Genomic DNA, 12359 nt, shown 5'->3' with positions numbered 1-12359 from the left:
AGTAGGGCATTCTTGGCATTACCCGTGTCTCTGTGTGTTTCAATCTCCAGGTCCTTACCTGGCTCTCGACAGTACTGTGGTGCTTAGAGTAGGTGATGTGCACCCATGACTCACCCCTCACTCCTGCATACACAGAGGTCCTTCATTCCTATCAGGGTGTTTGTGTCCTTTAATGCATTGTATTCTCTCGTTCTTTTGGGGTTCCAGTATATCTTACATCTACATCTCTATGTAGGTTTCCTGAGTTCCCAGGGGTCCTTTATCTCTTGGGGTGCTTAGGTTATTGGACAAGTAGTGGTCTATATGCTGTTTCAGGTACGAACCTTGAATTATGATGGTAGGTCCCTGGGGGCCTTGGTAGTACCACCCCTTCTGCATTGGGCTGCTTTGGTCCTTGTCTTCCTTGAGGAGCTCCATCCATGTGGAGTATGTATGCTCTTGCCACCATAAACATCCCTGAGAGTCACTAGTAATCCCATTACTAGAAGTCATCAGTATCTTTGGAGTACCAGCTACCTGAGATTGCAATGGCTTGAATCTCCATCAACCTGGTGTCCCTGGGACTGAACCTTTTTAAGACGACAAGGAACTGGCTCTTAATGACAGATCCACACTTCCTGTTCTCAGAAAATACAAGTGAACTTGAACTGAGCAGCTGAATCAGAGGGAAACTAGGAGGCTACAGCCTTGTGTCAGGAGAGCATTGGTAGAAGGTTCACCCTGCACTCAGAACAGCAGAAAAGTCCATAGTCCAACACACACATTCAAGTCACCTGGGAGTTGAGAAACCCGCAGCAAGCACAGTGCGCATAGATGGAAGGGAAGGCACACAAGCTCCTGTCCTTCAGCCTGACCTCATTTTCTGGTTGTTGTTGTTTCTTTTCCTAATAAACCTTAATTTCCTTTAAGACAAAACAAAAAATCACCAAATGTGATTGGTTTGAATGAGAACAGCCCCCAGTTGTTGGAACTTTTTAACTCACACATTAAATATCTGAAATCCTTACTTGTACAGCACCTCTATACAGTCTACATTTGAAACTGCCGTGTGCCAGCAGGGGATGGTATGTGATGCTTCACCTGGGAGCAATCCCTAGAGTTCATGCAAATATCCTTCGTCCAGGTCTACCACTGTTGAGAGAAGTCCCACAGCCATTCAGTCCCCAAAAAACACACAGAGGCCTACATTAATTATAAACTGGTTGGCCTAGTAGCTCAGACTTTTCATTAACAAACTCTTACATCTTACATTAACCCATAATTCCTGTCTGTGTTAGCCGTGGGCTTGGTACCTTTCATCAGTGAGGCATGCTCATCTCGCTTCCTCTTGGTCTGGGTGATGACTGCAGACTGAGCCTTTCCTCTTCCCAGAATTCTCCTATTCTTGTCATCCCACCTATAATTCCTGCCTCGCTGATGGCCAACCAGCATTTTATTAAACTAATACAAGTGAGAAATCTTTACAGGGAACAAGATCATTGGCTCACAGCATCCCACCCTGATGTCCCTAAAAATATGGATGATTGAGTGAGAGGGCCTGTTGGTAAGAAAGGGGCAGAAGTCAGTGAGGACCACCCAGACCCTTTGTCAAGGAGCAGGCAGAGCTTGGAGGGAGACACTCCATAATGAGGCTCTTGTTCCTGAGCCTTTAGACCTGGATTCTTGCTTGTGAAAAGTGAGGTCAAAATGAGTGGTTCAGTTTCTAGTTCCTCCTAGGAGGAACATGTAGAGACCAAGGTAGCATCAGTGAGGACAAGTGAGACAGGACAAAGGTTATAGGCTGAAAGGCACAAGGAGATGGGTGGCAGCTTACCATGAGGGTGAAGAAGCCTGAGTCATCCTAGATCCTCCCTTCCCTTCCAGGTTAATTCAGTGGGAATCACAAAATTAGCTGGACTTTGGCCCCTGCCTTGTAATAACCCAGCTTCTTCACCCCGGGTTTATGATTATCAAACATGCAGGTGCCAGCCAATGAGACTTCTACCCAAGTGAGTCCATGGGTTGTTAGTTACACTGTCCCATGGTTCTCCTAACAGCAGTGTCTTGGGCTTGAGACAAGATCAAGCATCCTGGGTGAGAGATGGTATAACATGAAGAAATCAGGAAGAGAGATAGCAGACTTCCACAAGGGTAAGGACTATCCCAGGGCTTGCTTCTCTGTGCTAAAGCTGTGGGGAATCACAAAGTGAAGGGACCAGGCTCTCTCCTCTGTCCCATTCCAGCTCTTGGACCTCTGGTTTATGATTATCCAAGAGCCTGCCAATAGGGCACCAGCCCAGCTCTGTTCTCCAGAGTGGGACAGACCCTGGCAGGTTCCGGATGTCATCCTGGACACTCTGATGTGGAGGCAGCTAAGAGGACAGAGAGACAAAGTTGGTGTCTCTCACTCTAAGTCCCATATCCTTCTTGGGTGTTCAAGAGTCACGAGCTTTGGGGCTTGACCTTTGCTATTTCGTGGATTAGATATTTCTAACTAGGGAAATACTTGCTGACAACTGCCATTGGGAACATGGGATTCTGAAACCATAAATCCTGAAGAGAAAACACAGTTGGGGACACCCCATCTTCCTTCCATGGGGAACCATCTCAATGTACTGAAGACTGGAGAAGTGGAAAGGGAACTGCAATTGCCTGTGCTGTATCAAGCTTGCTGTCCTCAAAATTACCCTAGACATCAGGTGTTGCTTTACACTGATCCACAGATGAGTGCACACAGCCTCAGAGAGGTTGGCATGCCTAGGTTCACGTGACTTGGCACTGGAAGGGTCAGGGGTGCAATGTTCTGGAAACTAATGCTGTCTCCCAGTGTTGGTGTTCTGCTTCCTCCTCGGTGGCAGTGGCAATGTGCACCTGTGTGTGAGTCTGGAGGCTGGGATCTGGGTGGTGAGTGGAGGTTGGGGAAACTCACGAGGCTCTCTCTGACTCCTGTAGGGCTGTAAGGAAGCAGTGCAAGCAGACCGGGATATGTCTTGTGGATGCTGAGATTTGAGACGAAGTTCTCCAATGGCTTCTTTTCACATCCGCCAGTTCCAGGAGAGAGACTACGAAAAAGTCGTGGATTTGTTCTCCAGGGGCTTGAAGGAGCACATCCCTGTCTCCTTCCGCCACCTGCTGACACTGCCCAGAACCCTCCTGGTCTTAGTTGGGGTGCCTCTTGCCATAGTCCTGCTGTCTGAGTCCTGGCTCCTGGCTGTTATATGCATCTTCTTCATGCTTCTATTCTTTTGGTTCCTTGTCAGTCATGCCTGGAACAAGTATGTGTCCAACACTTTGCACACAGACATGGCTGACATCACCAAGTCCTACATGAATGCACGTGACTCCTGTTTCTGGGTGGCTGAGTCTGGGGGAGAGGTGGTGGGCATCGTGGGTTGTCTGCCAGTCAAGGATCCCCCATTAGGGAGGAAGCAGATGGAGCTCTTTCGCCTGTCTGTGTCCTCACAGCATCGTGGACAGGGGATAGCCAAAGCACTGGTCAGAACTGTCCTCCAGTTTGCACGGGACCAGGGTTACAGTGATGTTGTCCTTGTAACAGGTGCCATCCAGCAAGGTGCTGTGACCCTTTACTACAGCATGGGCTTCCAGAAGACACATGAATTTTTTATGGACACACTCCTGTGGCTCCTGGATCTCTCTGTAATTTGTTTCACATACTCATTCCCTTCTGTTCCCGAACATGAGCTGTGACCTTCTTCCTCTGTGTGTCTGTCAGTCCAGCTCACTGTGCTGTGGAAAAAACAGCCCTGATATTGCAGTGGACAAATCACAAAATTCCTTTGTCATTTTCATTATATTCCTCTCTGTTTGCTATAGATAAAGAACTAAGGCAAGGAAGTGCTCTATTTCCTTTGTGCTCTATTTTCCTTCCTACAGAAGGGCCTTGGTGGCCAGTGATTCAGTTGGGTAGCTTACGTGGCCTGACTAGCCTGTGTAGTCACCACTGGCACTGGCTAGCTTCAGTCTATGGACTGCGTGAGTCTCTGCAGGCCATGCGTGGAGTGTTTTTGTGGATCCAGAAAGAGGCAGCGTGGTTGGAGAGCAATTTCACTCCTACCACTTCTTGCAACTTAGCTGCACCCATCATGCATGGCAAGAACTGGGGGCTCAAGAAACAGGTGCCACAGGCCTGATCTTTCCTTCACACAAGTCTCCAGAACACTGGCGAATAGAATGTGCTTCCATCCAGATTCTGTGTCTTTCATCTCTACCACCCTAGCTGTCTGGAGTCCCTAGTTGCGTTTCCCCAGCTCCGAGAGTCCTGCTGGACACAGTTGTCCAGGTTTCCCTCATACAATCACTTGTGACATTCAGAAAGATCCAGGGCTACTATTCAGCCTGTCATTTCATTCCAAGGGATTTGACGGGTGACTGTCATCCTGCCAACTGGCCTTGTCACAGGCCCATTCATAGCCACATGGAGTGGTTCCAATCCCAAGTCATTTATCATCTGTGACCGTGGCCCCCTACTCTGGGCCTCCCATACAGTGCTCTGCCTTTCACTGCCCACAACAACCCCACAGTTCCCTCTTGAGGTCCATCTCCCTCTGGCCAGCCCCCCTAGGCTCCTCTGACGACTCAGCCATCCACATCTGCTCCCGAGTCATTCCACCCAGGCCACTGCCCAAACCAAGGAGCTTGTTGACGCTTATAGTCTAGATCAGCTTCACATGCAACCATGGGCCTCTCCAGATAGCCCTGTGTCGGGGATGCTTAGGACTTGCTCCCCCAAGTGTCTCCTGCTTTCCTCATGCAGTGAGATCAGGTTTTCCATGAGCAGCTCCAAAATCATGGAAAGATGGGCCTAGAGAGATTGCCTATGTGGTTAAGAGCACTGGCTGTTCCTGCAGAAGCCCTGGGTTCAATTCCCAGTACAGACACAGTGGATTACCACCATTAACTCCAGTTCAGGGCATCGGGTGCTCTCTCCTCCATGGGCACCAGGCATGGTCTAATGGTCCCTTTTCTTTGAAACACATGCCCAATAGCAAGGGAGAACTCTTAAACATTTAGGACGCACATGGGCCCCGGATAGTGGGGAGCAAAGGGCAGCTATGGGAAGGTCAGCAAGGCGTAAACTTCCATAGTGAGATGATGGGGAGACTTGAATACTGGAGGACAGCTCTTGCAGCTCCAGCCAGGGTCAGGGCACCGCTGCTGATGCGAAACTTCCTGTGCACACATGTAGTGACATCTTTCACTACATGTTGGAACATGATAGCTGAAAGAAACGATTCCTTCCATGCTATCCGATGAGCCAATGCGCTCACTGGCTTTGCTTCTAACACCGTGAGTGTTCGGGCAGCTGCATACCCAAAGCCAACACTGACAAGGACAATGACTGGTGGGCACGTTTCCCTGGGAATGTCTCGCACAACTAGCAGGCTACGGCATCCCCAAGAGTCCATCACCTTGACAATTTTGAACATTAGAGACGGCCTCCTGAGCCTTCAAGCTCTCTTAGGATTCCATGAGCCTCCCCTTTTCTTCCACACGGAAATGCTTCAGTCTGGAAGAGATAGCTCCACCACACTCCTCACCTGCTTCCAGTGCTTAAGCTTCTTCCTCAGTGTCTCCCAGGCCATGGATGGAATGATATCAGTTCTAACACTCAAGCCCACAGCACTGGATGCTCATTTCCCACAGTTGAACCAGGCAGGAATCCCCGTAGAACTGCTGCCCATGGTGAAAAAGACATGTCTACTGTCCTGGTGAGCAGTCGCAGTCTATGGGAGTAAACACAAATGTTCAGAAGGCAGTTTGTCAGGCACGTGACACCCATTTGAGAAACAATACTAGAGGCTGCTTCCCCATGGGTGTTTGACCACTTACATCACCAAGCACGAGTTCCTCCTCTGTGGCAGGCCTTCAGTCTGACCAGAGAGGTGTTGTGTGCGACAGTCCTCCTCTGTTTGTAACACTTCTTCCTTAAGCCGCCCAGGTAGCCCTTTCCAGCTCTGTCAGTGCCTACCGCTTGAGAGAGAATTCAACTCACAGCAGTGTATTTCCCGTGCAGCCAGCAGTAGTGGCCACACAATGGGGACACAGGTGCTTCCCTGGCACCTATGAGGAGGCAAACCACATCTCACAATGAGGCTTTGACCCAACGGCCTTATGACTCCTGGAAATCATGTTGTATACCCATATAGGCATCTTCTTTCAAGTTCTTACATTTTTTGAGATAGGATCTCACTTTGTAGTCCAGACTAGCCTAGAAATCACTATGTATACCAGGCTGGCTCAAACTTGCAGTGATCCTCCTGCCTCTGCCTCTAGGTTCTGGGATATTAGACATGTTATGATGTTCCTAGGTTCAAATTACCGAACGTCTGTTTTTACAGTTTTCCTAGATGCTCTTACAGATCTGTAAGACGGTCTCATGTCCACATTATATAATGAAACCTTCTACATAGGGAAAAACAGTTTCAGTTGGTCTTGTGATTTAGCAGTTAATGAGATAGCAAAAAAATGTCAATGGGTTCAAATACAGAATGACCTTTCATCCCATTGTTTTTATTACGTGTTTCCTCAGAGCAATATTGGGAACAGTGTCATGGATGAGGGCTACCATGTTGTTTGTTATTTAACCCTCTCCCACCCATCGTCATTCTCCAAGTGCAATATGGCTTTCTTACCATGGGTCACTGACTCAGGGATGCCTTGTATCTCTACCCCACTGAGCCTGGAATGAAGGGCTTAAACTGTGTGACTTTGTCCTGAACCAAGAAGGAAGCCTGCTCTCATGCCTGTCTTGCCCTCTGCTTGAGCAGTCTTCCCAGATGTGACAGGACCAAAGCTGGCTCCGCTGCCACTGTTTCCCCACTAGCTGCACCTGGGTTTTAAAGGGGCCTTGAGTTCCAGGAATGACCCGCACACTGGGTATGTTTTCTTGACGGGAAGGAACGCTCACAGTCAGGGACAGCTATCCATTGCTGGGGCAAGCTGGTTCCTTTTCACCTCCACAGCTCTGTTTCTGTATCTACACACTGGTGTGTAGGCCTTGATGATTTGGGGAGTTCCCATGAGCCAACACACACTGACCCAGCATCCACCAATGTCCATCCGCTCTGCCATCAGTGAGGGCACAACAAACCTGCAGTTCAACACAGGACCTCCAGTTGCCCTGCTCAGCCCTCACCTGCAAGCAACCTTGGCCACCTTATCCAGGGAGCTGTTGACATCTTTTCTGCAGTCGCAGATGTCATGGGGACCACCACCATCCCCCTGTCTTCACCCCTTCTTTTGAGCAGACATTCCAGGCAGAAAGTCATCAGAAGCTCCCAAGCGTATCTACTATGGCCGTCTGTCATGGAAATTATTTCTCAACTCAAGTCCTGTCGCGTTTGTCTTCAAGTGAACAAGCCTTTAAAAACAAACCTGGTTTCCCTGTCTCTCAAACTCAGCACCATTCACAGGCTAGTCCAGTCTTCCACTTGTAAGGTTCATGCCCCACACTGGGCACGGCAAAGTTACTCAGGCCTCTAATGGTTGGAATCTAAATAGAATAGAGCCCTTAACTTTTTTACTTAACTCTCTGGTGAACACAGCCCCATCTGCTCAGAGGACTGGGCTTTTAATACCACGATCACTGTCAGTTCCTTTATAATCATTTCTACCAGTCTTTCCAGCCAGAGGTGGACAGCATGTATGCCTGTTCCAAATGTGCTCCCTTTGGGGGCTGAAGTACACTTTCAGGAACATTGATAGGGGGTGTTTAAAACAAGAGGGACACAAACTTCCGTCACAAAGCAAATAACAACATGGGTACATTTTTTTTCTCAAAAGTTCCATGTTCAGAAACATGGGTAGGTGTCCAAGATGTTATGTGGAGAAGCTGCAAGGAGAGCCAGAGTTGGTCTCCTCTTATACTGCATTCTCTGAGGCCAGGTCCACATACTCCAACAGTTAAGGCTAGCTCAGATCTTCCAAGAGTGTGCAGAGGAGAGGCTGTGCTAAGGGGAGCCTGCATCCATGCATGCACGGAGATACTGTGTTAAAGTCACACTGATGCGAGATTCCCCTCTTTATGCTGTGATTACCATTAATGAATAAAGAAAACTGGCTTGGACTGATAGGGTAGAACAGAACTAGGAGGGGAAAACTAAACTGAAGGCTGGGAGGAAGAAGGCGGAGTGAGGAGGAGCCATGGAGCCACCACCAGAGACAGATATGCCAAAATATTGCCAGTAAGCCACTGCCATGTGGCAATACACAGATTAATGGAGATGGGTTAAATTAATTTGTAAGACTTAGCCAATAAGAAGCTAGAGCTAATGGACCAAGCAGTGATTTAATTAATAAGGTTTTTGTGTGATTATTTTGAGTCTGAGCTGCCAGGCGGCAGTAAAACAAACAAGAGACCTCAAATCACGTCACACCATGTGTTTAGAGCAGTAGGAAGTTTCTTTGGTACCCCAGACTGCCGTAATTCCATGTGGTTGGTAGAAATTGTGCCAGAAGAGTTGAGGCAAAACCTGGAGATCCAGACCAGAGCATGTTGAGAGCTTGGGGCAGACCAGGTTAGGCCAGTTTTACAGACTCGGAAACCAAGGAGCCACAGCTGCCAGTAAAAACATGTAGAGACCTGTCTGAAGAATATTTAGGATTTGAGAAGCACCTGCTACCAAAATATTGTCAGCAGGCCAAATGCTGCAAAGTTTCGCAGTGTAAAAGGGCAATTTCACATTAAACAGATTTCATCAGGAAATAAGAAAAGCATTTAGAGTACTCTGAAATCACAATAAGACCTAAAAAGCTCACCAAAGAGACCAAACTTGTTTCTGTAACAGTTTTGGGATTAGGAGACACGGTTAAAATTCAGGGGAGGTGCCAACCATGGAGGTTGGTGAAGCAGGAGTAGAGGAACGTAGATTACTGCAACCTACTGACCAACCAAACTAGCCAAGTTCACCTCTTCAAGTTCACAGAGATATCCTATCTCAAAATTAAAACCGGGACTAATCAGGGAGTGATATCTGTCATCTATCTGGGGTCTAACCAAACATACACATGTAGTATGTTGTAAGTCCATGAATATGAGTATACACCACATACATCCATAAACACACACGTGCAAAGATAATCCTAGGGGAGGGGCCACTATGTAGGTCTTCTCTACCTTCCCTAGTGGGGCTACACTGGATTCCAGGGTCTTATGTTCCAGTTACAGCCACAGTGAGGTCTGAACTGTTCACGAACGACTGAAGAATGGTAACTACCCCAGGAGCTGACTCCAGTTCATGTCTGAATGAATACTAAGACAAGGAGTGGAGGTACCATTTTCCATTACCCGGAGGAGCTAAGCAGATGGCATGGATTCATTGAGAACTAGGAAAAGGTAGGTAACAATGTTTAGAGCCAAGTATTAGCTAGCCTGGCCTAGGGTCTAGCCTAGATCCAATGCCTGTCCAGGTCCTATAGAGGTCTTCTTCTGAGGATGGTCACAAACACCAGAGCCTTTGCTGATCTCAGGTCTTTGTTCCTTGTGAAGGTCCGAGAACTGTGCCCAACAGGGCAGATGAAGAAGGAACTCTGAGACTCTCTCGCTGTTCAGCTTGACCCTGTCATTGATTGTAACTTTTGTCTTGTTTGCAAATCAGGTTTGACAGAGTAAAATTCTATGTGAGGTGGGGTGTGACGTGTAAGCCCACTAGTTGAGGCATGTGAGAGGTTTAATAATTGGTGATATGAGTTCCTGGACCTCTCAATCACATCTCCTTCTCCATCAGGTACACAGAGGAAAATGACATATTTTTTCCCCATGGTCATCTACCTCAGGCCCCAGAGAGAGACCTCAGGATCTTGGACAGTGCCACAATCCCCTGCAAAACATATCCTTCTCAGAGTTCAATCCCCAGTGTTTCTCTCTAACTAGCCAGATCCCTAGGAGGACAGTGCAGATATTCAGTTAGAAGAGGCTTTGTTGACTCTTACGATTAATGCATAGTTCTAAGGAGAAATGAAAGATTTTAATACTCAGGAGCCAAGGGTTATGAGAAGCAAATATTAGCGAAGAGTATAATGATACTCATGCATTAAAAAGTCATAACAAAATCCAGTTTTATATCTCTTTAAAAACTTAATGAAATAAAAAAGACAATGTTATCATTTCTGGCTTAGTGGTTTCCAATTTTGGTGTTCAGTTGTATTATACGATGGACAGCAATTGAGTCAAGAAGTTGCAGAATCTACTGGCCATCCAGAGATCAGACTCCCCAGAGAACCATCAGCACTACTTCACGAAGGCATTTTGAAAGCAAAATTCTAGAGAAACAAAAGTTGTTTCAGGAGAATAATGGGATCTCAGTGCATCTGAAGGGTGGGGCATCTGATGCCCTCCTCTGCAGACTCACAGTGGCTCTGACAGATCATGGAACACCATATGTGACTGATCAATTAGCTGTTCCTTCATCTTCATTACCCAAGAAGAAGAACTGATTTCATCACCCTAGTCTTTAGACAGTCCATGGAACACTGTATGCCATTGATCAGTTAGCTCTGGCTTCATCTTCATTACCCAGGAAGCAGAACTGACTTCATCACCCCAGTCTTCATGTGGTTCAGTTTCATCCAGTGCTCGATGGACCAGAATCTGATCTTCAGCTTCCAGGCTGAGTCTCTCCCTTTTCTGTCTCTCTTCCAGAGAGGTAGCTGCTGCTTTGGCTCCTTTCCTTCCCCCTCCTCTGTTTCCCCTCTGCTCCTCTCACTGCTCTTCTCCCCTTCTCTCTTTTCCCCTCCATAACACACAACCCACTAAATAAATATCCAATCTCACTCTGCATGGTGTGCCTATACATCTGTCTTCTGCTGCTGCATGGCTCCCTGCCTGGGACCAGCCGCCTTTGAAGCCCTGCAGCATGGTCTCAAGTTGTGCCCATTCGTCTGTCTATCCTCATGGAACTGGCTACCCCATCGTGGTCTCTTACCCACCACATGGCTCCCTGCCTGGGACTCACTGCCCAATGTGGCCCACTGCAGCCACTTGGGAAACTGCACTGTCCCTGCCTGGGACTGGCTGCTCTCAGGACCTGCTGCCCACTGCAGCCCCTTGGGGACCTGCAGCATTTTTACTTAAACCATAACAATTGTGCCATTACTTGGCCAGGCTCTCCACATTCCCTCCAGCCTGCAGGTGGGTCAGCTGAGGACTCGTGGAAGCCTGGGCTCGAGAACCAGGTTTCTTTACAACAGCTCTCCATTCTGTCTGCCTGAGTGTGACTTCTACGCACACCACTGGCTTCAGTTGGTGAGTTTCCCCATTCTGGTCAGCTTAACTGCTTCTCCAAACCCAAGGAATTGACCATTGAGCTCTCGACAACCTTTTGGTGTTCCTAGAAATGGGGGGACATCCCCCAACCATGGTCTTTATGGCTACAGTTGAGCCCTTCACTGACATTCATTTCTAGATTGCTTCCCTTAGTTAAAATCATGTTTGGAAGACCTGGGATCAGTCCTCCAAGGTCTCTCAGGTTTTTTTCTCCTTTTCTTTTCTTTTCTTTTCTTTTCTTTTCTTTTCTTTTCTTTTCTTTTCTTTTCTACCCCTCATCAGTGGTCCCCACCGTGGCCCCTGTGGCTTCTGAGTCACCCTGACTGGAGTCAGTCAGGCTTTAACACCCCACCTGTAGGCAGAGATCACTCTCCTACAGGCCCTGCGGTGTTCACTGCCAATTTAAACCCCACCCATAGAAGGCAGATGTTCCCTTATAGGTCTTGTGGTGTCGCCATTTTCATTGGTTTTCATGGTTTCAGCTATGGGTAGCAAGCCATCCATGTCCGTCAATCCAGTCTCCCTCTTCTAGAGGCCCTAAAACCCCAGGCCTTAATGTCCTCCTTCTTCAGCTCCTGCCTTCATTCTGCCAGTGTCCCTCCGGTTCCACATTTATGGGAGCTTTCTGACTACTATCAGTGCTCAGGCAAATGGAAGGAGTTTACTCAAACTGTCCCTGCCAACACTACTGCTGCTGACAAGATTGGTTGGCTCCACGAGGTGGCTATTTTCAGTTCCAGCCTTTTGCTCCCTGCTGCAGCTTGTGGTATGGTGGCTCAGCAACAGGGCGGATCATACCGCTAGGTCTCTCTTATTATTAAACTTAAAATCCCTGCAGCTGAAAAACCGTGTCCTTTCTATACAACTTGTGACCGCTGCCATTTTGACTGAGGTCAGGTGACCTTACCATCATTTTAACTGAAGTCAGATGACTTCACCACCATCTTAACTGAGAGCCAGGTCAGGTGACCAAGTTCCACCATCTTTACTGAGGTATTCCCTGTCTGGTCTCCCAGTGCTGACTCTGTTGCATGTGTGTTTTGTGCAGTGGCATGCCTTTGGTAGGGCACACCAAAAGCATCCACTGCGCCCAATT

The 12359-nt window shown here is 47.8% G+C and overlaps 1 protein-coding gene across 2 annotated transcripts; it reads left to right on the top strand.

Annotated features, from left to right (window-relative positions):
- Nucleotides 1-1988: 1988 nt before the first annotated feature.
- Nucleotides 1989-4178, top strand: LOC126515325 (N-acetyltransferase 8-like). 2 transcript variants are annotated; one of them, XM_050164910.1, is made up of 2 exons: nucleotides 1989-2130; nucleotides 2932-4178. In XM_050164910.1, the coding sequence occupies exon 2, from the start codon at nucleotides 3004-3006 to the stop codon at nucleotides 3685-3687; it is 684 nt and encodes a 227-aa protein (XP_050020867.1). In that variant the 5' UTR covers nucleotides 1989-2130; nucleotides 2932-3003; the 3' UTR covers nucleotides 3688-4178. The 2 variants fall into 2 exon arrangements, with proteins under 2 accessions (XP_050020867.1, XP_050020868.1); XM_050164911.1 differs by lacking the exon at nucleotides 1989-2130 and adding an exon at nucleotides 2291-2372.
- Nucleotides 4179-12359: the final 8181 nt, after the last annotated feature.

The sequence above is a fragment of the Alexandromys fortis genome, unplaced genomic scaffold (genome assembly GCF_014885135.2).
Source record: "Alexandromys fortis isolate MF-2015 unplaced genomic scaffold, M_Fortis_MF-2015_v1.1 scaffold_138, whole genome shotgun sequence".
Taxonomy (NCBI): Eukaryota; Metazoa; Chordata; class Mammalia; order Rodentia; family Cricetidae; genus Alexandromys; species Alexandromys fortis.
Note: the sequence above shows the minus strand (reverse complement) of the source record. Positions and strands in the feature narration are given on the sequence as shown.

Excerpts from the sequence above, each read along its gene's own strand:
- LOC126515325 (XM_050164910.1), top strand. The coding sequence starts at position 3,004 with ATGGCTTCTTTTCACATCCGCCAGTTCCAGGAGAGAGACTACGAAAAA.